This window comes from Salvelinus alpinus, chromosome 21 (genome assembly GCF_045679555.1).
Source record: "Salvelinus alpinus chromosome 21, SLU_Salpinus.1, whole genome shotgun sequence".
In the NCBI taxonomy this organism is placed as follows: Eukaryota; Metazoa; Chordata; class Actinopteri; order Salmoniformes; family Salmonidae; genus Salvelinus; species Salvelinus alpinus.
Window position 1 is genome coordinate 15,728,784 of NC_092106.1, and position 24,373 is coordinate 15,753,156.

At 42.5% G+C, this 24,373-nt stretch overlaps 2 protein-coding genes across 4 annotated transcripts; both read left to right on the forward strand.

The window, feature by feature from the left end:
• Positions 1-6,614: 6,614 nt before the first annotated feature.
• Positions 6,615-11,368, forward strand: LOC139547912 (uncharacterized). 3 transcript variants are annotated; one of them, XM_071357096.1, is made up of 4 exons: positions 6,615-7,029; positions 7,812-8,048; positions 8,369-9,554; positions 9,833-10,119. In XM_071357096.1, the coding sequence occupies exons 2-4, from the start codon at positions 7,910-7,912 to the stop codon at positions 9,855-9,857; spliced, it is 1,350 nt and encodes a 449-aa protein (XP_071213197.1). In that variant the 5' UTR covers positions 6,615-7,029; positions 7,812-7,909; the 3' UTR covers positions 9,858-10,119. The 3 variants fall into 3 exon arrangements, with proteins under 3 accessions (XP_071213197.1, XP_071213195.1, XP_071213196.1); XM_071357094.1 differs by lacking the exon at positions 9,833-10,119 and adding an exon at positions 10,171-11,368 and having other exon boundaries at positions 6,645-7,029; XM_071357095.1 differs by lacking the exons at positions 6,615-7,029; positions 7,812-8,048; positions 9,833-10,119 and adding exons at positions 8,055-8,192; positions 10,171-11,368.
• Positions 11,369-19,311: 7,943 nt separating this feature from the next.
• On the forward strand, positions 19,312-24,150 carry LOC139548579 (alpha-2-macroglobulin-like). The gene is made up of 8 exons (XM_071358338.1): positions 19,312-19,521; positions 19,829-20,044; positions 20,249-20,364; positions 21,547-21,637; positions 21,879-21,947; positions 22,166-22,271; positions 22,694-22,739; positions 23,654-24,150. Exons 1-8 carry the CDS (start codon positions 19,390-19,392, stop codon positions 23,655-23,657), a joined length of 780 nt encoding a protein of 259 aa, XP_071214439.1. The 5' UTR covers positions 19,312-19,389; the 3' UTR covers positions 23,658-24,150.
• Positions 24,151-24,373: the final 223 nt, after the last annotated feature.

Below are 24,373 nucleotides of genomic sequence, written 5' to 3' on the forward strand. Positions count from 1 at the left end.
ATTGTATTGCAGTATCTGAATCAACTCATGAGGCCAAGACAAGTCTACTCTATATTTTTCTCGAGGCTCCTTCTGTAGTGATCCTGATCTTACAACTCAACTGTATTGAGTGGAATCTGCTACATCTTCATCAAAATGTTAAAGATCAGAGTAACAAAAACAAATGCCCATTGACACATTTTGACACCGGAATGTTCATCGGAGCACACATCATCTCATTTTAGTATACAGAAGCCGTACGGAGGCACCTGTGTGAGGGTACTGGGGAGCTTTGTCGTGTCTGGCCTGTTGATGAGGGACTGATTAAGCCTGTGGTTGTGGATGACACAGGAGAGCAGCTGGCTGCTGCTGCCTGTTAGTTCCCTATAGACTCAGACTGCTGCTGAGGTTCAAAAGGCCCCTGTTGTCATGGGAGGAGCGACTGATCATGGCAGTACTGCTGTTCAGGAGCGTCCCTGTTGCTGTGTCCTACCCACTTTGAGTTTCCTATCCAGTATCCAGTATCTATAATCCCTCAGGATAACCCCTGGTGGACTAGCACTCCACAAATATTCTCAGGGTGAGATTCACAATAGACTGTCGGGTGGGAGTAAGTAAGGTGCCGAGGGAGAGATAAGAACATTATTTGAACACTGTAAAACACTTGTTCCCTTTGGCTCTAAGATCAAAGACAAGGCTTATTATTCTTCTGCATTCTGTGATAAAACTACACTGGTTTGAAATCACTGGATCGTTCTCTATTCCAACCCATATTGTTATGCAGCACTTAAATACGATTCAGTAATCCAGTAACATTATCTGTACATATAACTGTAACCCTTATGTCCTCCCTTTGAAATACTACTGTCTAGGATTTGTTCGTTTCTTAGCTCTTCTTCAGTGATCTTTCCATAGTGACTTATTTTAATAGGGCTCCATAACAACGAAGCATTAATACTGTTGTCATCCCAGAGGCTGGTGTTGTGAAGGTAGAGGATAGTGTCTCCCTCTTCCCTCATCTTACCGTCTTCCACCCAGGTCCTGTTGATGTATTAATTGTCTTGGCTCTCACAGACATGCTTGTCATTTTTTACGTGACAGACAATACAGTAGGTGCATCCCAAATTGTACCCTATTCACTAAATAATGCATGACTTTTGACCAGAGTCTATGGGCCCTGGAAAAAATAGTTTAGATTTACATTTGACATTTTAGTAATTTAGGAGATGCTCTTATCCAGAGCAACTTACAGTTATTTTGTGGTCTGCTGACTCAGCTCTCCTGGTCCTGGTCAGCTCATAGTCAGGGCTGTGGGGCATTGGATACTAGCTACCTCCCCAATCTGAGCCACGATCAGTTACTGACTGGAGGTGACTGTGAGAGAGCTTAAGATGAAGGTGAACAAAGTGTCACAGGTATGATTAATGAAATTAAATGACAACTGAAATGAAATGTAATGAGAACCTAAGAAGCCTTGCCTTAAAATACATGCTAAAAAAAAATATTTAGCCTCTAAATCACTCGTCCTGCTCAAGTTCAACCCATATCCTAAAGCATATCAAACCAGACTTTCCAGAACACTGCACTTTGTTCCCCCACCATCATTCACCTTTTGTGTACAGGATGTAAACTCAGCATGTATGAAATACTGTTAAACCAATTGAAAATACAATATCCTAAAGTGATGCTTTTGGCCCAGTGAACAATTTTAAAAAATCTACTTTTACCGTCCATGTCAGGGTAAAATATGTTATGGTAAATTGATATTCAGACTCAAGGTCAATATGATTCAAAGTATTTTCGTATGAGCATTTGTATTAATTCAACACAGAGATTCTTTATTATTCTCAATGTCATACAGACTTACAAAAGTTGTTAGTTCCAGCTCGTGATTGGACCACATTTGACAATGCAGCACACTATCCGCATGATAAGATGACAGGATGACACTGCCTCTTTCTCCCTATTTCTACCAAGCTTCCTCAGGGATGATTTACTTTCAAGAAGAAGGTGTCGTCAAATTAAAGGTCATATCTTTGTATATTTGCCTCTGATTAAATTTTTCAGGATTATTTTATACAAATTCAATTCGGTAAAGGATGATCTTGACAAAATATACATACATAAAGTAAAGGAAGCAATTATGTTGTTTATTATAGTACAGGTTTTAATCACTACAATTACATCTTAAACACAAGTAATGTGGGAGGGAGGGTGGATTAAAGGTATCAAAAGTGTCTCTGCATTGGCAGTAACCTGTGTTGCTTCCCATGTTACCAATCCCTGTGAAAAGTTAATGTAAGCAGGATTTGCAGGGAGCTGGTGATGAAACTATGCTGTAACTGTTACCAATGTGCCATACTTGCGAAGTGCAAGCCTTCCTTTGAAAGCGTTTCTCTATATGCTGCAGGGTCAGATCTCTCAGAGCTTCTTGTACAGTAGCTGCAGAATGACAGAAGGCAATAATGCTCAAATAAGGGCAATGCTTTTGCAGCAGAAAATATGATTTGTATGATTTTCAATAAATTAAATGTACAAAGATAATGAAGAAAATCCAGCATAAAATTATATAGGTATGGCATACGAGATGATATGTGGCAAATGAACGCATACAGTGCGTTCGGAAAGTATTCAGACCCCTTCACTTTTTCCACATTTTGTTACATTACAGCCGTATTCTAAAATGGATTCAATAGTTTTTTCCCTCATCAATCTACACACAATACTCCATAAAGACAAAGATTTTTTATTTTTTTTATTTTTTTGAAATTTATATATAAGAAAAACAACGGAATATCACATCTACATAAGTATTGAGACCCTTTACTCAGTACTTTGTTGATGCACCTTTGGCAGTGATTATGGCCACGAGTCCTCTTGGATATGACGCTACAAGCTTGGCACACCTGTATTTGGGGAGTTTCTCCCATTCTTCTCTGCAGATCCTCTCAGGCTCTGTCAGGTTGGATGGGGAGCGTCGCTGCGCAGCTATTTTCAGGTCTCTCCAGAGAGAGATCGGATTCAACTCCTGACTCTGCCTGGGTCACGCAAAGACATACAGAGACCTGTCCCGAAGCCACTACTGCGTTGTCTTGGCTGTGTGCTTAGGGTCGTTGTCCTGTTGGAAGGTGAACTTTGCCCCAGTCTGAGGTCCTGAACGCTCTGGAACAGGTTTTCATCAAGGATCTCTCTGTACTTTGCTCCATTCATCTATCCCTCGATCCTGACTAGTCTCCCAGTCCCTGCCGCTGAAAAACATCCCCACAGCATGATGCGGCCAGCACCATGCGTCACTGTAGGGATGGTATTGGCCAGGTGATTAGCGGTGCCTGGTTTCCTCCAGACGTGACGCTTGGCATTCAGGCCAAAGAGTTCAATCTTGATTTCACCAGACTAGAGAATCTTGTTTCTCATGGTCTAATAGTCCTTTAGGTGCTTTTTGGCAAACTCCATGTGCCTTTTTACTGAGGAGTGAATTCCGTCTGGCCACTCTACCATAAAGGCCTGACTGGTGGAGTGCTGCAGAGATGGTTGTCCTTCTGGAAGGTTCTCCCATCTCCACAAAGGAACTCTGTCAGAGTGACCATTGGGTTCTTGATCACCTCCCAGACCAAGGCCCTTCTCCCCCGATTGCTCAGTTTGGCCGGGCGGCCAGCTCTAGGAAGAGTCTTGGTGATTCCAAACATCTTCCATATAAGAATGATCGAGGCCACTGGGTTCTTGGGGACCTTCAATGCTGCAGAAATCTTTTGGTACCCTTCCCCAGATCTGTGCCTCGACACAATCCTCTCTCGGAGCTCTACAGACAATTCCTTCGACCTCATGGCTTGGTTTTTGCTCTGACATGCACAGTCAACTGTGGGACCTTATATAGACAGGTGTGTACCTTTCCAAATCATGTCCAATCAAATTAATTTACAACAGGTGGACCCCAATCAAGTTGTAGAAAGGATGATCAATGGAAACAGGATGCACCTAAGCTAAAAACCTGTTTTCGCTTTGTCATTATGGGGTATTGTGTGCAGATTGATATTGATGAGGAAAACATTAATTTAATAAATTTTAGAATAAGGCTGTAACATAACAAAATGTGGAAAAAGTCAATGGGTCTAAATACTTTCCGAATGCACTACATATATTAGATTTTTTTTTAAATGCAACCTTTATTTAACTAGGCAAGTTAGTTAAAAAAAAAATATTTTTTACAATGAAGGCCTACCGGGCCTGTCCCTGAACATTTGCCTTGTTCAGGGGCAGAACAACAGATTTTTACCTTGTCAGCTCTGGGATTCGATCCTGCAACCTTCCGGTAACTGGCCCAACGCTCTAACCACTAGAAATATATACAGTGGGGCAAAAAAGTATTTAGTCAGCCACCAATTGTCCAAGTTCTCCCACTTAAAAAGATGAGAGGCCTGTGTACCTATTTTCATCATAGGTACACTTCAACTATGACAGACAAAATGAGAAAAAAAAATCCAGAAAATCACATTGTAGGATTTTTAATGAATTTATTTGCAAATTATGGTGGAAAATAAGTATTTGGTCAATAACAAAAGTTTATCTCAATACTTTGTTATATACCCTTTGTTGGCAATGACAGAGGTCAAACAATCTCTGTAAGTCTTCACAAGGTTTTCACACACTGTTGCTGGTATTTTGGCCCATTCCTCCATGCAGATCTCCTCTAGAGCAGTGATGTTTTGGGGCTGTTGCTGGGCAACACGGACTTTCAACTCCCTCCAAAGATTTTCTATGGGGTTGAGATCTAGAGACTGGCTAGGCCACTCCAGGACCTTGAAATGCTTCTTACGAAGCCACTCCTTCGTTGCACGGGCGGTGTGTTTGGGATCATTGTCATGCTGAAAGACCCAGCCACGTTTCATCTTCAATGCCCTTGCTGATGGTAGGCTTTGTTACTTTGGTCCCAGCTCTCTGCAGGTCATTCATTAGGTCCCCCCGTGTGGTTCTGGGATTTTTGCTCACCGTTCTTGTGATCATTTTGACCCCACGGGGTGAGATCTTGCGTGGAGCCCCAGATCGAGGGAGATTATCAGGGGTCTTGTATGTCTTCCATTTCCTAATAATTGCTCCCACAGTTGATTTCTTCAAACCAAGCTGCTTACCTATTGCAGATTCAGTCTTCCCAGCCTGGTGCAGGTCTACAATTTTGTTTCTGGTGTCCTTTGACAGCTCTTTGGTCTTGGCCATAGTGGAGTTTGGAGTGTGACTGTTTGAGGTTGTGGACAGGTGTCTTTTATACTGATAACAAGTTCAAACAGGTGCCATTAATACAGGTAACGAGTTGAGGACAGAGGAGCCTCTTAAAGAAGAAGTTACAGGTCTGTGAGAGCCAGAAATCCTGCTTGTTTGTAGGTGACCAAATACTTATTTTCCACCATAATTTGCAAATAAATTCATTAAAAATACTACAATGTGATTTTCTGGATTTTTTTTCTCATTTTGTCTGTCATAGTTGAAGTGTACCTATGATGAAAATTACAGGCCTCTCTCATCTTTTTAAGTGGGAGAACTTGCACAATTGGTGGCTGACTAAATACTTTTTTGCCCCACTGTATAGAATAGAGGTTGCAGGTTAGGTTACACACATCGAGAAAGGATAGATGTAGAGAGGGTCAGACGACTGCAGGACATTTTCATGAACTTCATGACACGCATATTACAAATGCAAAGAATTGAGAGGTTAAATATGCACAAAAGCTGCAACGAGTGCAATAACAAGAACATTGTAAGCACAGAGGTAAGGGGATTATTTTAAACCCTTGGCAACAGACATGTCGAAAAAAACACATTTCAAAAGGGGGGCAGTGTTCCCTATTACTATAGCAACAGGAAGAAGACATGGCTGCTTCAATCAGCTTTGGGTTTCTCAGTGAGGAAAATGCATAGCAACTCCAGACAGAGAGTGGTGTAACTGTTGTACTAACGAGAGATAAAGTCAAGTGTAAGCCGATTTGTCCTCCTGTGTGTCCTTTTGTCCTTCTAACCATATGGCCCTTTGGAATTATTATTATACTCATTTCTATTAACAGAATATGGAAATAAGACCTTTCTTTATACAAGTTTGACCATTTTAGTTGAGTTGAAATGAATGGCTGGTAGCCTACTAAGTGTTTCTCTGGTTGAAGATACTAAAGTGCATTACATGTATAATGAAAGTTGCTCATTCGTAAAGTTAGAAGGTTGCAACCTTCTTATTATAATTATTAAAGAAGTCATGCCTTATGGAGGAAATAATAAATACTAAAATAGGTAGATGGCCTCTGTCTCCTTACTACTTGTACACACGTATACAAAGTAACATTGGATCTATGACAAATAAAAACATTGGACAATTCATAATAGACCAATAAGCGGTTCAGTCTAGATAAACCAATAGTGTGACCACAGTCTTACAGCATTCGGCGAATCCCCTGCGTATCTGATGCAACAAGGCTGCAACAAAAGTTACACCTTCCAACTGCAAGACTGTATCCTTCCTCCCGGGTGTGTGACTAAATAGTTCCTTATAAACCGTGGCCGTTATTACAGAAGGCTATAAGACATTCTCTGTGGGAGACATATTATTTACTAACAAGACATTAGCTCGGAAATATTATCCATAAAAATACCATGATGCAAAGATGCAGAGGGGAATTACGTTATTGCAACACAAGTGTGGGTGTAGAAATGTAGGTATATGCTTTTCAATTAAATAATTAAAAGTTACATCGTTTTCTTTCCATTTTATTTCAATATGACCTTTGAAAATAACAGAAGGTGGAAAGTCCCTTGCATATGACGCGATAAAAAGGGTGAAATGTAAACAGCGGATTGATTTGTATCTGTGTGATTCGGTCCGGCTTTAGGAGTTCCAGAAGAAGTAGCGGATCCCAAAACTTTCTGTTTGCAACTCGTCTTCATAACAGTCCATGTGAAGTCATTGTGTTCTTAGGAAGACATGGCTTATTAAATTGACCCCACTGTCACTCTAGTCGTTGTGCTCTGCATTTGCAACGCACTTCCAAAAAACTATCCAGAAATAATGGGGTAAGTGAAATTGTTTGTTCTCTTTATACTACAGTAGTTGTGAAGTATAATGTGTTGAATATGTTATCTTTGACATTGCAATTGTTTTATTAACCATTTCTGAAATTATTATGTTGTGGTTATTGTAATCACCTTTTAGTCTAACGGAGATATTTTGAATATACAGTTTTACAGTAGCCTACTGAGCTCAGAAGTGAGAATTGCCAGTGAAACATATTTGATCAGTGGACTACTATAGTAAAACTATATTTTTCAAATGTAGAAATGTGCTATATGTTAAAAACATTAACACATAACAATAGTTGGAATGAGAGGAAATGTATATATTTTTTGTATTTGATCTATAATACACATAGGCTAACTAACATGAACGTTTTTTACTATACTACAGACACCTCTCTCCTGAACTGTGAAATGGATTAGAATAAATACAATTTGATATGTTGTTGAGATATTATAGTTGCATTTATGAGGGGAGTGAGTTTTCATAGAGACAGTGTTACAGTATATAGCCCTGAAACAGATTTCCTAACATATTTTCCTAAAGTTCAGTAGTTTCATAAAAATAACTTAGATGTTGTTTTATGCATGTAACATGCAATTATCAGGAATCTTTAACCAATTTTGGACTCTCTGGTACTTGCACTATTTGAATAGGTGTTTTTAGACTGTGGTGGTTTTGGGGGTGTGGCAGTGGGGTGTTGGTGTTGGTTTGGGTGTTTGGGTGTGGAAATTCAGTAGAGTTGTTGATAGTTTTCATTTGTATTTTTTGTCATTTACAGGTCTTCAAGTGTTCCCACCACTCTGTCCATAGTGACGCTTCTCTCAAACCCTCACACATTTAGTGCATTTCACCATTTGGACCAAAATAAAAGACACGATGGCTGCATCGATCCTTCGCAGGAAAATTCCTCTTGTTTGCATGGTCGACCTCATTATTCCCTCTCTCCAACAAGCTAACGACAGCCAATCCTGGGGAAGGAAGGGGGCGGAGTTATCGGAGAGACCGCACATAATTGGTGAGTTACTGCAATACGCTTTTTTATTTTTCCACATTCCAGGTGGAACCGCACTGCAGTACGAGCTAATGTCGTACAGTGAGTGAAGCTAAGTGGATATTTTCCCAATGAAGACGATGGCGTTCAATCATTTTCAAATGATCGGTTAGTTTTTCAAGGATATTTTTACTTTTCTACATTTATCGTCTTCGTTTTCAGATTTTTCTACATTTATCATCAGATATTAAAGGACTGTTTTTGTTAATTCCTCATAAAATTTTTATGCCTGCAATATGGACATTCAAATTAAATATTTTTAACGAAAATTGTATTTTTCGTAGGTGATGGTCAGACGGACTGGATGACGGAAAAAGTTGATTTGTCTTCGTTCCAGTCGACTACTGAATCCTCTTCTAGCTCATCTTCTCCGCCCTCACCGTTGGAACATGATGTCAAGGTGCCCTCTGACTTGGAGGTCATGACCTCTCTTTTGCAAGAGGAGCTTGCTCAGCTTGAGGATTACTTCCGGTCTGAATCGACTTCAACCAAATTGGACAAATCACCAAAATGTGACAAAGGCGCCCAAGCAATGGGTGCCCATTCTTACTACCAGTTGCCCTATGCTTCGTACAGTGGCAACCAATCAGAAACCAGCCCACTGGTTGTTACCCTGGCAACGGGGGAACTCGACCGGGTGAGCTTCTGTGGTGGTCCCGTTGGAAGATCCAAAATGGCGAGACCAGCCCCATACAACTATCATCATCGTTCATACAATACTTGCCGAAAAATAGTTTCAGATGGTGTCAACAAAGTTGGAGAGGAACTTGAGCATGACACCTGGAGTGCCAAAGGAAGTTACTCAGGATGCACAGAGGTGGCTGTTAACCACTGTTCTACATTGAAAACCGTGGGGAAGAGCATTAGCAGTGTTAAGAAAGTCAGAGAATGTGGTGTATCGTTGAAGGATGAGGAAAGTTATTGTTTTACAGAGGACGTTTTTTGCAGTGAAGAGATGACCAGAGGTTTTTGTATGGGTGGGTCGTTCGATACCCACCCCAAGAGAGAAGGACAGTTGATGCATGGTATGAAGGTTAGTGGTTATGATGGTATGGGGCTGGAGGTCTTGCATTGCAACAAAGATGGTGGACACTCTGGAACTATTCCTCAAGAGCCAGAGGCAAACGATGGCTATTACCACCACCACCCGAACATTGCTCATACAGAGCCTTATCATAGCTTTATCGGTGAAATCGAAGAGCCTACACAAGTACATGGTACAGAGCCCCAGCATGGCCACTACCTCTTCCCAGAATGCCTCGGAGACCAAAGCTACGAATGTCTGTCAAGAGGAGAGAGCGAGGGGCCAATGGTGGGCTCGCCCATTCACAGGCAAGCAGTACAGAGGCTAAAGGAAGATCCATGCTCCCTGAGCTGCCTCAAACCAGGCCTTGTCGCTGTCCCTCTGGAAGTACATACCGGAGAACGGAAGCAGAAGAAGAGAGACCAGAACAAAACAGCTGCTCACAGGTATGTTGTGAAAAATGTTGTGATTTTCTTTGTGTTATGATGTTTAAATAAAAACAGTGAGGATAGAATGTTTGGTCATTTTTTTTGTTTGACCAAAGAAACATCTGTGTACATTTTAACTCATCTTTTAAAGTTGAAAAACTGAACTTTTTTGTAGACTCTAATATCTGGTTTGAATGGGATAACTTTGGCTTTTCACTGATGTGATAGTGCTACTAGAATTGCTTAGTTACAAATGTGTTTTATAAAAGATGAAATCTGAACTCTTCTTCTAATAGGTCCCGCTATCTTGGATGTTCTTAGATGCATATCCGGAAATCTAGTTCTTGAGGGATGAGGGTGGGAAAACATGTCCATGTTAAATTCATGATGTTAGCTTTCTCTATAATTAGAGAGAACTGATATTGAACTGCCAGCCTACTATAGCTCAGTGACCCAGACATGGTAGCTTCTACAAAGATACAGAATGTCCTGTGGTAGGTTTTTTTGGACAGATGGGATGTTGTGGGTGTAGGACAGGGTTGGCAAGAGAACGACAAAATAAGGGGAAAAGATGTAGGGGGGGGGGGGCTCCAATGGTAGATGCAAGCTGATCCTGGTATTTTGTAAACTAAAGGTATCGACTGCGTAAGAGGGCGGAGCTGGACATACTGGAGGAGGAGCTTCATGGGCTGGAGGGACAGAACCGGGAGCTCCGGGACAAGGCGGAGTCAGTGGAACGAGAGATTCAATATGTCAAAGATTTACTAATCGAGGTCTACAAAGCCCGTAGTCAACGCCTAAAGCAAGATGCCAGTGCCTAATCTCCCACCCACAACACCAGCACTCGCATCAAGAGCACTTGTTTGTTCAAAATGATAGTTGCATGATTTTGGTAGTTTTTCTAAAAATATAATCGCTTTATTATTGTTACAGACAATAAGCCACACAATGTATCTTTCCAAATGTTTCCCTGAATGACTTCAGGGCTTAGTTGGTGAATTTAGGAGGAAACTAAACTGTCCGTGACCACTGTGACACTGACCTGCACTCACAGCCTTGTAATGTTGGAGTTTGAGCTTGCAATGATAGACCGTTTTACAGTCATTTTCTAACCGTAATAGAAACGATTGAATTATGCCTGTTTTTATTGACAGTCAATGGCAGCATAAAGGAAGGATGTTTCATGCTGTGATGTTGTACGTTTGTTTTATTTATTCATCACCTTTTGCTTTGTCCACTCATTTGGTATAAGGGATTGAAGAAGGAATGTTTAAAATGCTGTGGAAAAGTTCATTAATAAATGCTGCAAACTACTAGGACATTCTATTGCTGAAAGGCTGATGTAGAACATGTAGGAAACCACCTAGACCTTGCTAAAGTACCCAATGCATGTTTGATTGTTAAAAAAGCATGATTGATTGTTATTTGAAAATGACTATTCTTTTAACTGCATGGCTTCATGATTTAATGGTTTCCATAGAGCATTTTCTCAAGTCATGCCTTTACTGTTTTAGTTTCATTAGCTGACAAGTTCCACAGAGCTTTATGCTAAACTATTTATTTTATACTCAGGATGTTTGTCCACTTTTGCATAATGGGGAAAATTGACATGGCTATCACTGTTTTATCATCTTGGTTTTGTTCTTGGCTGTATTTTGCGAAAAAACAATCACCTGTTGACACAACAATAAATTGTTGTTGGCCGTAATGTCTTCATGATAATCTTATTTAATGAATATGTGTTGAATTCAGGTCCACTTGTTTGATAGATGACTATATCAGGTAACTATCAGGTAAATTGCAGTCAAATAAACCAGTTATGTTTTATCATTTATTCTTTGTGGACTGTTATTACAATTACAATTACACTGTTATAGAAGTCAGACAGTTTACATCTGTGTTGCTCAATCCATTCCTGTGGGACCCACAGAGGGAGTGCACTTCTCTGTTTTAGCCCAGCTAACACACCTGATTCTCTTCAAGGGCAGGATTTCCAAGCCTTGTTCATGTAGTTTAATGTATCTTCTGGAAAACTAGTTAACGGTGGACTCAATGGCTGTCAAAGTCCAGCGAATAAACAACGTTGTCAAGGTAGATCAAGAGGGAGTCTCACCATCGGCCAAGATACCGCTGTGCCAGGGGCCTTACACAGGCCGAAAGGTATCCGCTCAAAGACAGAAACCCAATGGGGTGGTAAGGGGCATTGCAGGGGCATTATGCAGACCGGAAGGTCAAACTCGTAGACATCCAGCGGAGGAAGGGTAAGAAAAAAGACGGGGGCGTTACACAGGCTGAAATATTCCCAGTCAAACTCGTACAGACCAGACAGTGTGGTAAATACATCATCTGTGGATCTAGCCTGGTAGGACCAACGTGATTACTGCATTCACCATTCTATTTCACTTCACATATTACAGAATAGTGAATGCAGCGATCAGGGTGGTTTCACCAGGCTAGGGTGGATCCAACTTGACCTACCAATATGTCGGTGTGTAGATCTGAAGGAATCAGATTGGTGTAGCAATATGGCGAAACCCTTAAACCCTTTATAGGTGTAGTACTGTATCACTATTTTGTAACACTTATTCAATTCCTTCATATCCCAAAAGGCTATGCATTCTATTTGGGCTGTATTCTCAAAGTCATAGACAAGAGTAGGATGTGAGATGCCCCTTTCTTCTATGTCTGTTTTGAACTGAGATTTCACTCCCTCTGGTCTGGTTGGCTGCATTGCAGGGAGAGTAAGTACATATATTTTTTACCACTAGAGGGAAGACAGTAAGGAATCATGACGCATATAATGATGAAAATTAGTAAATGTTCTGTTTACCATAAAATCTTGTGTTTTTCATAGAAATATGGGACATTTTACAAACACAATTTCTACAATGCCTTCAAACAATCACTACGGTAGTAGGAGATCACTCTCTAGTGTAAAGTCAGGGAGGAAAACATAGAAAGTATCAGGATAAAGGTAAGACCCAAATGCAGACCGTGTCGAAGTAACAATGTTTATTACAGCAACAGGGCAAAGGTACAGGATGGCAGGCAGGTTCAGGCAGAGTGGTAAGGCAGGCGGGCTCAGAGTCAGGACAGGCAAAACCAGGAAGATGAGAAAAGAGAGACTGGGAAAAAGCAGGAGCTGATACAAAAACCGCTGGTTGACTTGACAAAGAAGACGAACTGGCAACAGACAAACAGAGAACACAGGTATAAATACACAGGGGATAATGGAGAAGCTGGGCGACACCCGGAGGGGGGTGGAGACAATCACAAGGACAGGTGAAACAGATCAGGGCGTGACAGAAAGGGTCATTTATACATACAGTACCAGTCAAAGGTTTAGACACACCTGCTCATTCAAGGGATTTTCTTTATTTTGACTATTTTCTACATTGTAGAATAATAGTGAAGACATCAAAACTGAAATAACACATCGAATCATGTAGTAACCAAAAAAGTGTTAAACAAATCAAAATAGATTTTAGTTTCTTCAAAGTAGCCACCCTTTGCCTTGATGACAGCTTTGCACACTCTTGGCATTCTCTCAACCAGCTTCACCTGGAATGCTTTTCCAACAGTCTTGAAGGAGTTCTGCCACATGCTGAGCACTTGTTGGCTGCTTTTCCTTATCTCTGCAGTCCAACTCATCCCAAACCATCTCAATTGGGTCGGGTGATTGTGGAGGCCAGGTAATCTGAAGCTAAAGTAATAATCTACTGCATACCCAGAGGCCAAAGGCACAATGAGGAAGGCTGGTATCTGTCTCTTGGAGTGACAACCGAAGCTCCTAATCTCATCCACCACCACTAGGAGGGTGTGTGAAACATCTCCATATCTATCCTACAGGGGCCTCTGAAAGTATGAGGCAATCTTATACAATTCTTGCAGATCAGAGAGAGAAAGAGGGAGTTTCTGGAATGAATAAATATGTATACCTCGCTCTAGTGCTTCACTGTCTTCTCACAGGGTGGTTGGGTGATATACTCCTCTAGTGTTTTGTGATTCAATTTGTATTGATAGTATAGCACATTAGGAGGTTCATTCAGTTGTACTTGCAGTTAGTTCAGTAAACATTATATATTTTATTCTTGTGAAAAATAATACATTGCTCACATGATCAGATGGACAGAAACTTGAACAGAAAAAAATGCCAGGGTAGTAATTCATGTCTTCACCACAAGATGTCCAGCTCAGCTTTGAAGACCCTCAGAATTGTGACTACAGATGTGAATTGCAGCTATACCACCCTGTATCCCACTGCTGGCATTCCTCTGAAGCTAAAGAAGGTTTGGCCTGGTTGATCCTTGGATGGGAGACCAGATGCTTCTGGAGGTTATTTTTTTTTCTTTTCTTTTTTCTTTTTCTTTTTCGCATTTCGCTCCGCAGGTAGTATTACATTTCATTACAGTACAACGGTTTGATTTGTCTGATCTTAGCTAGCTACATAGCCGTCTTTGTATCAAAGATAATTGTGTAGTTTAGAGTAATTATCGTAATTACCGAGGTTAGCTAGCCAGCTATTTTCGTCCTTCTAACGTAGTCAACACTGCTAGCTAGCCAGCAGCTAGCCAGCTAGCCAACGTCTACCGTCTACCGAATAGCAGCACTGTAGAAACTATTACATTACAACGGAACGACTTGATTAGTGTAGTGTTAGCTAGCTACATAGTTGTCTTTGCTGTCTTTGTATCCAAGATAATTGTGTAGTTTAGAGTAATTGTCAAGGTTACCTAGCCAGTTATCGAGGCTACCTAGCCAGCTACACTTTCAAACTAAGTCAACAACGCAGCCACTGCTAGCTAGCCTACTTCACCAGCCAGCAGCACTGTATCATTTTAGTCAACAAGATTTTTTGCAACGTAAGATTAACTCTCTGAACATTCGAGACGTGTAGTCCACTTGTCATTCCAATCTCCTTTGCATTAGCGTAGCCTCTTCTGTAGCCTGTCAACTATGTGTCTGTCTATCCCTCTTCTCTCCTCTCTGCACAGACCATACAACCGCTTCACACCGCGTGGCCGCTGCCACTCTAACCTGGTGGTCCCAGCGCGCACGACCCACGTGGAGTTCCAGGTCTCCGGCAGCCTCTGGAACTGCCGATCTGCGGCCAACAAGGCAGAGTTCATCTCAGCCTATGCTTCCCTCCAGTCCCTCGACTTCTTGGCACTGACGGAAACATGGATTACCACAGATAACACTGCTACTCCTACTGCTCTCTCCTCGTCTGCCCACGTGTTCTCGCACACCCCGAGAGCTTCTGGTCAGCGGGGTGGTGGCACTGGGATCCTCATCTCTCCCAAGTGGACATTCTCTCTTTCTCCCCTGACCCATCTGTCTATCGCCTCCTTTGAATTCCATGCTGTCACAGTTACCAGCCCTTTCAAGCTTAACATCCTTAACATTTATCGCCCCCCAGGTTCCCTTGGAGAGTTCATCAATGAGCTTGACGCCTTGATAAGTTCCTTTCCTGAGGATGGCTCACCTCTCACAGTTCTGGGTGACTTTAACCTCCCCACGTCTACCTTTGACTCATTCCTCTCTGCCTCCTTCTTTCCACTCCTCTCCTCTTTTGACCTCACCCTCTCACCTTCCCCCCCTACTCACAAGGCAGGCAATACGCTTGACCTCATCTTTACTAGATGCTGTTCTTCCACTAATCTCATTGCAACTCCCCTCCAAGTCTCCGACCACTACCTTGTATCCTTTTCCCTCTCGCTCTCATCCAACACTTCCCACACTGCCCCTACTCGGATGGTATCGCGCCGTCCCAACCTTCGCTCTCTCTCCCCCGCTACTCTCTCCTCTTCCATCCTATCATCTCTTCCCTCTGCTCAAACCTTCTCCAACCTATCTCCTGATTCTGCCTCCTCAACCCTCCTCTCCTCCCTTTCTGCATCCTTTAACTCTCTATGTCCCCTATCCTCCAGGCCGGCTCGGTCCTCCCCTCCTGCTCCGTGGCTCGACGACTCATTGCGAGCTCACAGAACAGGGCTCCGGGCAGCCGAGCGGAAATGGAGGAAAACTCGCCTCCCTGCGGACCTGGCATCCTTTCACTCCCTCCTCTCTACATTCTCCTCTTCTGTCTCTGCTGCTAAAGCCACTTTCTACCACTCTAAATTCCAAGCATCTGCCTCTAACCCTAGGAAGCTCTTTGCCACCTTCTCCTCCCTCCTGAATCCTCCTCCCCCTCCCCCCCCCCCTCCTCCCTCTCTGCGGATGACTTCGTCAACCATTTTGAAAAGAAGGTCGACGACATCCGATCCTCGTTTGCTAAGTCAAACAACACCACTGGTTCTGCTCACACTGCCCTACCCTGTGCTTTGACCTCTTTCTCCCCTCTCTCTCCAGATGAAATCTCGCGTCTTGTGATGGCCGGCCGCCCAACAACCTGCCCGCTTGACCCTATCCCCTCCTCTCTTCTCCAGACCATTTCCGGAGACCTTCTCCCTTACCTCACCTCGCTAATCAACTCATCCTTGACCGCTGGCTACGTCCCTTCCGCCTTCAAGAGAGCGAGAGTTGCACCCCTTCTGAAAAAACCTACACTCGATCCCTCCGATATCAACAACTACAGACCAGTATCCCTTCTTTCTTTTCTCTCCAAAACTCTTGAACGTGCCGTCCTTGGCCAGCTCTCCTGCTATCTCTCTCAGAATGACCTTCTTGATCCAAATCAGTCAGGTTTCAAGACTAGTCATTCAACTGAGACTGCTCTTCTCTGTGTCACGGAGGCGCTCCGCACTGCTAAAGCTAACTCTCTCTTCTCTGCTCTCATCGTTCTAGACCTATCGGCTGCCTTTGATACTGTGAACCATCAGATCCTCCTCTCCACCCTCTCCGAGTTGGGCATCTCCGGCGCGGCCCACGCTTGGATTGCGTCCTACCTGACAGGTCGCTCCTACCAGGTGGCGTGGCGAGAATCTGTCTCCGCACCACGTGCTCTCACCACTGGTGTCCCCCAGGGCTCTGTTCTAGGCCCTCTCCTATTCTCGCTATACACCAAGTCACTTGGCTCTGTCATATCCTCACATGGTCTCTCCTATCATTGCTATGCAGACGACACACAATTAATCTTCTCCTTTCCCCCTTCTGATAACCAGGTGGCGAATCGCATCTCTGCATGTCTGGCAGACATATCAGTGTGGATGACGGATCACCACCTCAAGCTGAACCTCGGCAAGACGGAGCTGCTCTTCCTCCCGGGGAAGGACTGCCCGTTCCATGATCTCGCCATCATGGTTGACAACTCCATTGTGTCCTCCTCCCAGAGTGCTAAGAACCTTGGCGTGATCCTGGACAACACCCTGTTGTTCTCAACTAACATCAAGGCGGTGACCCGTTCCTGTAGGTTCATGCTCTACAACATTCGCAGAGTACGACCCTGCCTCACACAGGAAGCGGCGCAGGTCCTAATCCAGGCACTTGTCATCTCCCGTCTGGATTACTGCAACTCGCTGTTGGCTGGGCTCCCTGCCTGTGCCATTAAACCCCTACAACTCATCCAGAACGCCGCAGCCCGTCTGGTGTTCAACCTTCCCAAGTTCTCTCACGTCACCCCGCTCCTCCGCTCTCTCCACTGGCTTCCAGTTGAAGCTCGCATCCGCTACAAGACCATGGTGCTTGCCTACGGAGCTGTGAGGGGAACGGCACCTCCGTACCTTCAGGCTCTGATCAGGCCCTACACCCAAACAAGGGCACTGCGTTCATCCACCTCTGGCCTGCTCGCCTCCCTACCTCTGAGGAAGTACAGCTCCCGCTCAGCCCAGTCAAAACTGTTCGCTGCTCTGGCACCCCAATGGTGGAACAAACTCCCCCACGACGCCAGGTCAGCGGAGTCAATCACCACCTTCCGGAAACACCTGAAACCCCACCTCTTTAAGGAATACCTAGGATAGGATAAAGTAATCCTTCTAACCCCCCCCCCCCCTTAAAAGAGTTAGATGCACTATTGTAAAGTGGTTGTTCCACTGGATATCATAAGGTGAATGCACCAACTTGTAAGTCGCTCTGGATAAGAGCGTCTGCTAAATGACTTGAATGTAAATGTAAAATGTGATGTTGGAGGGACAATAGGGGGCACTCTTCCTTCTGGTTTAAGAGTTCCAGAGCAGTGAGGGTTGGGGGTACTGCTCTGTACAGGCTACCATCCATCAGATTGAATATTAAGATACAATCCTGATTCTCTATGGTCACCCAGGTGGGTGCTACACATTGGTAATGGAAAAGATGAGTTAAGCCCCATACAATGTAAAGTGCTTTGAACACCTGGAAAAGTGTTGTATAACTTAAACAATCCCTTATTAAGGACAACAAAGTCAAGCTATTGGAGTGGCCATCACAAAGCCCTGACCTCAGTCCTATAGAAAATTTGTGGGCAAAACTGAAAAAGTGTGTACGAGCAAGGAGGCCTACAAACCTGACTCAGTTACACCAGCTCTGTCAGGAGGAATGGGCCAAAATTCACCCAACTATTGTGGGAAGCTTGTGGAAGGCTACCCGAAATGTTTGACCCAAGTTAAACAATTTAAAGACAATGCTACCAAATACTAATTGAGTGTATGTAAACTTCTGACCCACTGGGAATGTGATGAAAGAAATAAAAGCTGAAATAAATCATTCTCTCTACTATTATTCTGACATCTCACATTCTTAAAATAAAGTGGTGATCCTAACTGACCTAAGACAGGGAATTGTTACTAGGATTAAACGTCAGGAATTGTGAAAAACTGATTTTAAATGTATTTGGCTCAGGTGTATGTAAACTTCCGACTTCAACTGTAAATGCTTCACAGACTTCAAGTAACAGACACATCTCAACATCAACTGTTCAGAGGAGACTGCGTAAATCGGGCCTTCATGGTCAAATTGCTGCAAAGAAACCACTACTAAAGGACACCAATAATAAGAAGAGACTTGCTTGGGCCAAGAAACTCGAGCAATGGACATTAGACCGGTGTAAATCTGTTCTTTGGTCTGATGAGTCCAAATTTGAGATTTTTGGTTCCAACTGCCATGTCTTTGTGAGACGCAGAGTAGGTGAACATATAATCTCCACATGTGTAGTTCCCACCGTGAAGCATGTGGTGGTGTGATGTGTGGAGGTGTGATGGTGTGGGGGTGCTTTGCTGGTAACACTGTCAGTGATTTATTTAGAAATCAAGGCACACTTAACCAGCATGGCTACCACAGCATTCTGCAGTGAAACGTCATCCCATCTGGTTTGCGCTTAGTGGAATTACCATTTGTTTTTCAACAGGACAATGACCCAACACACATCCAGGCTGTGTAAGGGCTATTTGACCAAGAAGGAGAGTGATGGAGTGCTGAATCAGATGACCTGGCCTCCACAATCATCTGACCTCAACCCAATTGAGAAGAGTGAAGGAAAAGCAGCCAACAAGTGCTCAGCATATGTAGGACCTCCCTCAAGACTGTTGGAAAAGCATTCCAGGTGAAGCTGGTTGAGAAAATGCTAATATTGTGCAAAGCTGTCATCAAGACAAAGGGTGGCTACTTTGAAGAATCTCAAATATAAAATATATGAAGAAAATAGTAAAAATATAGGAGAAACCCTTAAATGAATAGATGTCCCAACATTTGACTGGTACTGTGCATGCATACGCTTGTTAATTTATTTGTATTGCTAACATTATTCAGTACTCATACAAATATTAAAGACCTGATAAAAGGTAATTGTTGTGTTCAATAGGGAACGCAGTGGAAAACCCATAGACATTTTGCAACTGAAAATTAGCATTTCTTATTGGTCCAGGTATTCCCTCACAGTTTCAATTGTCACTGGGAGAGAGCAGAGGCTTCTGGGCGGAAGACGGACTCTCTGGAGGTGGAAATGACATCCTACGTGCTGCTGGCGCTGCTCTCAGGCCCCTCCATGCCAGGCTTTGGGCTGGACTACTCCACCGCCATCGTCCGCTGGCTGGCCCAGCAGCAGAACCCCTACGGAGGTTTTGCTTCCACACAGGTACTTTATTGGTCTGGTAGACATTCATTCACTCTAGCACCTCATCTGCCTGTCGATCCTACTGTTAGTACATGGTTCAACATTGATCACACCAAATACTTATTTTTATATGAAATGTAGCATATTGGACATTTTTATTAAAGCCTTACTTCATAACACATTGTATGGATATCCTTGAATTGTTGTGATTCATTTTACATTCTTAATGTATTGCTTTGTTATATTGATTCTCTCCATCCATACCCAAGCTATAGTCATCCAGATTTGTATTTGCAACATTATCTCCCTCTTCTTCCCCTGTCACCAGGACACAGTGGTAGCACTGCAGGCCCTGGCCAAGTACGGTGCTGCCACCTTCAGTCCAGAGGGCGCCAGTGCAGTCAGTGTGAGCTCAGCCGGAGGCCTGAATATGGAGTTCACTGTGAATCAGAACAACAGGCTGCTCTATCAGGAGGAGCAGCTGAAGGAGGTCCCTGGGGACTACAACATCAAGGCACAGGGCAAGAACTGCGTGTTTGTGCAGGTCAGGCTCCAGTCATTTGCCCTTTGCTGCCTCTCTACATGCAGTACTGAGTGTCTGGTTTGTGTTCAGTAGGGCACACTGTTGCACAAAAACTAACGTTTCAACCCTAGAGTGGCAGCATTAACGGAAATGCCTGTGTACTGTACATTGAAATGTGGATGTTGATTTCATGCATCTCAATGGTATTGTCTGTTTTCTTTTCAGATCGCCATGCACTACAATATTCCCCCTCCTGATTTCTCTGCTTTTAACATCTCAACAGAGACGCTGGGGAAATGCGACGGCACCAAGAAATCTCTGATTGTGTCTGTGGATGTAAGGTACAGTGGTATTCCTTTTAACCTTGAAATAGCATCTAACTGATTCTGGTAGGACAAGTGAAAAAAGTGACTGAACCACCAGTGTGTAGATGTCATTATCCTTACAACTGCAATATGTAACTTTTTGGGCAACCCAACCAAATTCACATAGAAATGTGAGTTATAGATCTGTCATTCTCATTGACAGCAAGTCTAAGAAGCGGTAGATCTGTTTTTATGTGCACTATTTTTATGCTTCCCATTCTTACATTTAGTTTTTGCATCTTTTACTTTCAGTTTTGTACACCAGCTTCAAACAACAGAAAATACAATATTTGTTTTTATTGAAAATATATTTCAAAGAGGTTGAGATGGTACAATGATTCTCTACACCATAGAGCCCCACAGTGGAGGTGTCATAATACCCAGAAAACCTAGCAGTCAAGCAGGGAAATGGTTCAGGTCGTTTTTTTGACAATTAATTTTAGAAACACTTAAAATAAGGGCTGTGTGTTGTGTAGGCTTACCTGGCGTGACGTTTTGATAGCCTTGTAAATCTCTCTCGGACAAAGTGACTTATCAATATTTTTAGCTCAATTTATCTCAGATGCGAAAACGCTAATTAGCATCAAAGTAGACATCATGCAAAACTACAAATCCCTGCAAGCTCCTGCACGTCATCTCTATCTGCTACTTTTCTAACTGGTATTGTGTCAATTAAAAATGTGTACAAGACAGTTCACAGAATTGTCCATTGAAAGAAATGTAGCCTATTTATTCATTACTACATTTAACATTAGATAGTTAACCCAGATATTCTTACCTTTGCCTTGATTCGGTAGTCTCGTCCAGATCATCATGGCATTTGTAGTTCTTTATGATAGCAATATTAGCAGCTAAAAAGCGTTTCATTTTTGGGGGAAAAATACAGCTGAATACATATTGATAAAAGTCACCTGTCCTAGAGAGATTTACACGGTTATCAAAACGTCATGCCAGGTAGAAAACGATTGGAACATTTCCCTGTTTGACCTCTAGGTTTTATGGGTATTATGACTCATACTGTACTACTCCTTGTTTTGTCACAAAATTAGGCAAACTAGTAGAATTGTAGCAACCAGGAAATGGAGCGATTTCTGGATATTTTCTACTTTATAGGGTAATTCAGTATCTTACCTTCATCTGACCCGGTTTGACTGACAGGTACAACGGTCGGCGAGAGGAGACCAACATGGTGATCATCAATGTCAAGCTTCTCTCCGGCTTCGTCCTGGACAAGTCCTCCCTCAGGCCTGTGAGTCAATAAGAGAGCATTAGTTAAGGGGAACGCATATACAGTTTAATCAGGGCCAGGAGTTTTACCAGGTTGGGGAACACTCCTGGCCCTAAGTATAATCCCCTCCAGGATTAGTTGATATATAATAATGATAATGGCGTCTGTTCTAATTGTAAGTATTGTCAATGCCAGTGGTTGTCCTTTGGACATATCAGTTCTACTGTCTATGACAATGTTAACCTGTGTTCTGTTCTTCCAGTTGAAAAATGACCCCACTGTCAAGCGAGTTGACCTGGAGGAAGGACATGTCATAATCTACCTAGATGGGGTAGGAACATGAATAATGAATGTTGCGTCTAAACAGGTTGCTGTCTTTATCGGTTACAGAAAACCTAGTTGGATGTGGTCTCATTTGCATCCACACACTGGATTTAACTTGAACAGTAACATCAAAGTAAGACCGTAGTGGATGTTTTATACAGGAACACTATATGAGTCAATAACATTGAACTGCAGTGTCAAATGTATCATTTCCTTTTCTTCCAGCTGAAGCAGAAGGAAACTAAGACGTACAGCCTGGTCATAGAGGAGGATGTGCCTGTGAGGAATCTGAAACCAGCTGTGGTGAAAGTGTATGACTACTACCAGACAAGTAAGAATTCCATCTAACACCGACAGTAAAAACGTCTTCTCATGCACCGAAAACATTGTTCCCCATAGGCTATATTAGTCCCAGATATATTAGTGCTTTGAAAAAGAGCACCATGAATTGAAAATAACAACATATACAGTAGTTGTTTGGATGTTGCTTTTTGTCTATTAATGGAGACTACACGTTTCTATTAACCAGTTTCCAAACCACCCATTTCTCTCTGAAATATTTGATATTTGGTGGCACTGGCAAACCTGTCTGGGTTACATACATAACTCTTGTTCCCTAAAGAAGGAAACAAGACATCACCAGTGGGCCCATTGGTTCACCACTGAAGTAGGAGTTTAATGATGTTGACTGACTGAAAGGGAAGTAAAGTTAGCAGAAGAAACTGACCTCTGCATTATCTGTTCTGTTCTCAGGTGATGAAGCTGTGAGTGAATACAGCTCCCCATGTGCAGAGAATAAGTACATAACAAGCTTTCTACAACCAAACCTACATGTCTCATACAGATTCGCACCTCGCAGGCAAAACATTTTAGTGGCCCCCCTCTTGACGACAGAGAAGTATTTTAGTTGTAAAGCTAATTTCCTGCAATTCTACACATTTGTCATGGGGAGTAAAGAAAAGGTTGCAGTTTTAAAGTAAGCTTTCTACAATTCTACACATTTTGCCAAGAGGCAGGGAGAAGTTTAGCAATTTTATTACAAATTACTTGCAATGCTACTCATTTTGCCTTGTGGCAGAGAGAAAAAAGGTGTAGTTTTACAGCTAAATTCCTGTAATTCTAAACATTTTGCCAAGACTTATGTCATCTTAATGATATGGGAGTCACTTAAAAAATCAATGAGGGGCTCTCTGGAGGTCAGAGAGGTCAATCTAAAAATCGTTAGCTAACATGGCTGATTTGGGTGACTGTCAGTGTCTGCACAACCACATTTTGAAATTGCACCTTGTGTATTCTACAATTCTAAAACGTAACAGAAAGTTGAGATCCCGACTGAGTGCCCCCCCCCCCCTCTAAAACGATGTATACCGAAAATTAGGAACCCCCCTTTGCTCTCAGAACAGCCTCAATTCGTCAGGAAATGGACTCTACAAGGTGTTGAAAGCATTCCACAGGGATGCTGGCCCATGTTGATTCCAAAGCTTCCCACAGTTGTCAAGTTGGCTGGATGTTATTTGAGTGGGCCCCTTCTGAAAGGGTTCTTTGACTGTCGCCATAGGAGAACCCTTATTTGGTCAAGGGGGCCCTAAGCAAGCGATATAAGCGCTTACGCCTGGAGCCGGCCCTGTGAAGACGTGTATATGTTCACTGTTTTATAGAGTAAAATCCTTGGACAAGCAGGGAATGTTCTATTGATGTTTGACATTTTCACAGGTGATGAAATCAATGAAGTGTGACAGACAGAGAGCCAATCACAAGCTGACTGGACCCGGGCTCAACCAAGTGCTTTCATACGTAGGAATGTTTTTTTAGGCAGACCTCATGAATCTTCTCAATTTATTTAGTTTGATGCTTATAGTTCATGGTAACACATTGACCACATTGACTAACTCATAAACCGTTTTTAATATTGTAAGTGAACCCATTTTTTCTTATGTCAATGTTAATAGGTGGGCTGAGATGGGCTGTAGGATTTTACCTTTTAACTCTGTTTATTTAGTTTTGTTACTTTGATTTGTGCCAACACGTCACAACCTGCTGTTGTAACCCTAAAACTGCTATTACTAAAGTGATTATGTGAGATCGTTATTTCAAAAGTAGCATTTCAGTGTTTCTACTGCGATGATGAGAATGCACATGACTGCATCTACTGAAAATGAAATGCATGTTTTAATAAAACCATGGCCATGTTGCTATGAATTCAAACCACAGACTCAGTGACATTTCTGTTTTAATAGATCTTAGGAAATCTATATAATCATCCACAAAAGTACCATATGAAAAAGTGTACCTTTTTTAACACTGATAATGATCAACAGTGATATGATATACCTCTGGCCAATGCTGAATATTTGGTTGCACCCATTTCAGTGTGGGGAAAATATAAACAGGAAAATATATTAAGGTCTTTTCTCACTAGTCTCTTTTCCTCTA

Bases quoted from the DNA above. Each gene is read 5' to 3' on its own strand.
- LOC139547912 (XM_071357094.1), top strand. From the start codon at position 7,910: ATGGCTGCATCGATCCTTCGCAGGAAAATTCCTCTTGTTTGCATGGTC. The intron at 8,049-8,368 runs GTGAGTTACTGC...TATTTTTCGTAG, and splicing joins GGAGAGACCGCACATAATTG to GTGATGGTCAGACGGACTGG. The intron at 9,555-10,170 runs GTATGTTGTGAA...TGTAAACTAAAG, and splicing joins AACAAAACAGCTGCTCACAG to GTATCGACTGCGTAAGAGGG.
- LOC139548579 (XM_071358338.1), top strand. From the start codon at position 19,390: ATGACATCCTACGTGCTGCTGGCGCTGCTCTCAGGCCCCTCCATGCCA. The intron at 19,522-19,828 runs GTACTTTATTGG...CCCTGTCACCAG, and splicing joins GAGGTTTTGCTTCCACACAG to GACACAGTGGTAGCACTGCA. The intron at 22,272-22,693 runs GTAAGAATTCCA...TTCTGTTCTCAG, and splicing joins GTATGACTACTACCAGACAA to GTGATGAAGCTGTGAGTGAA.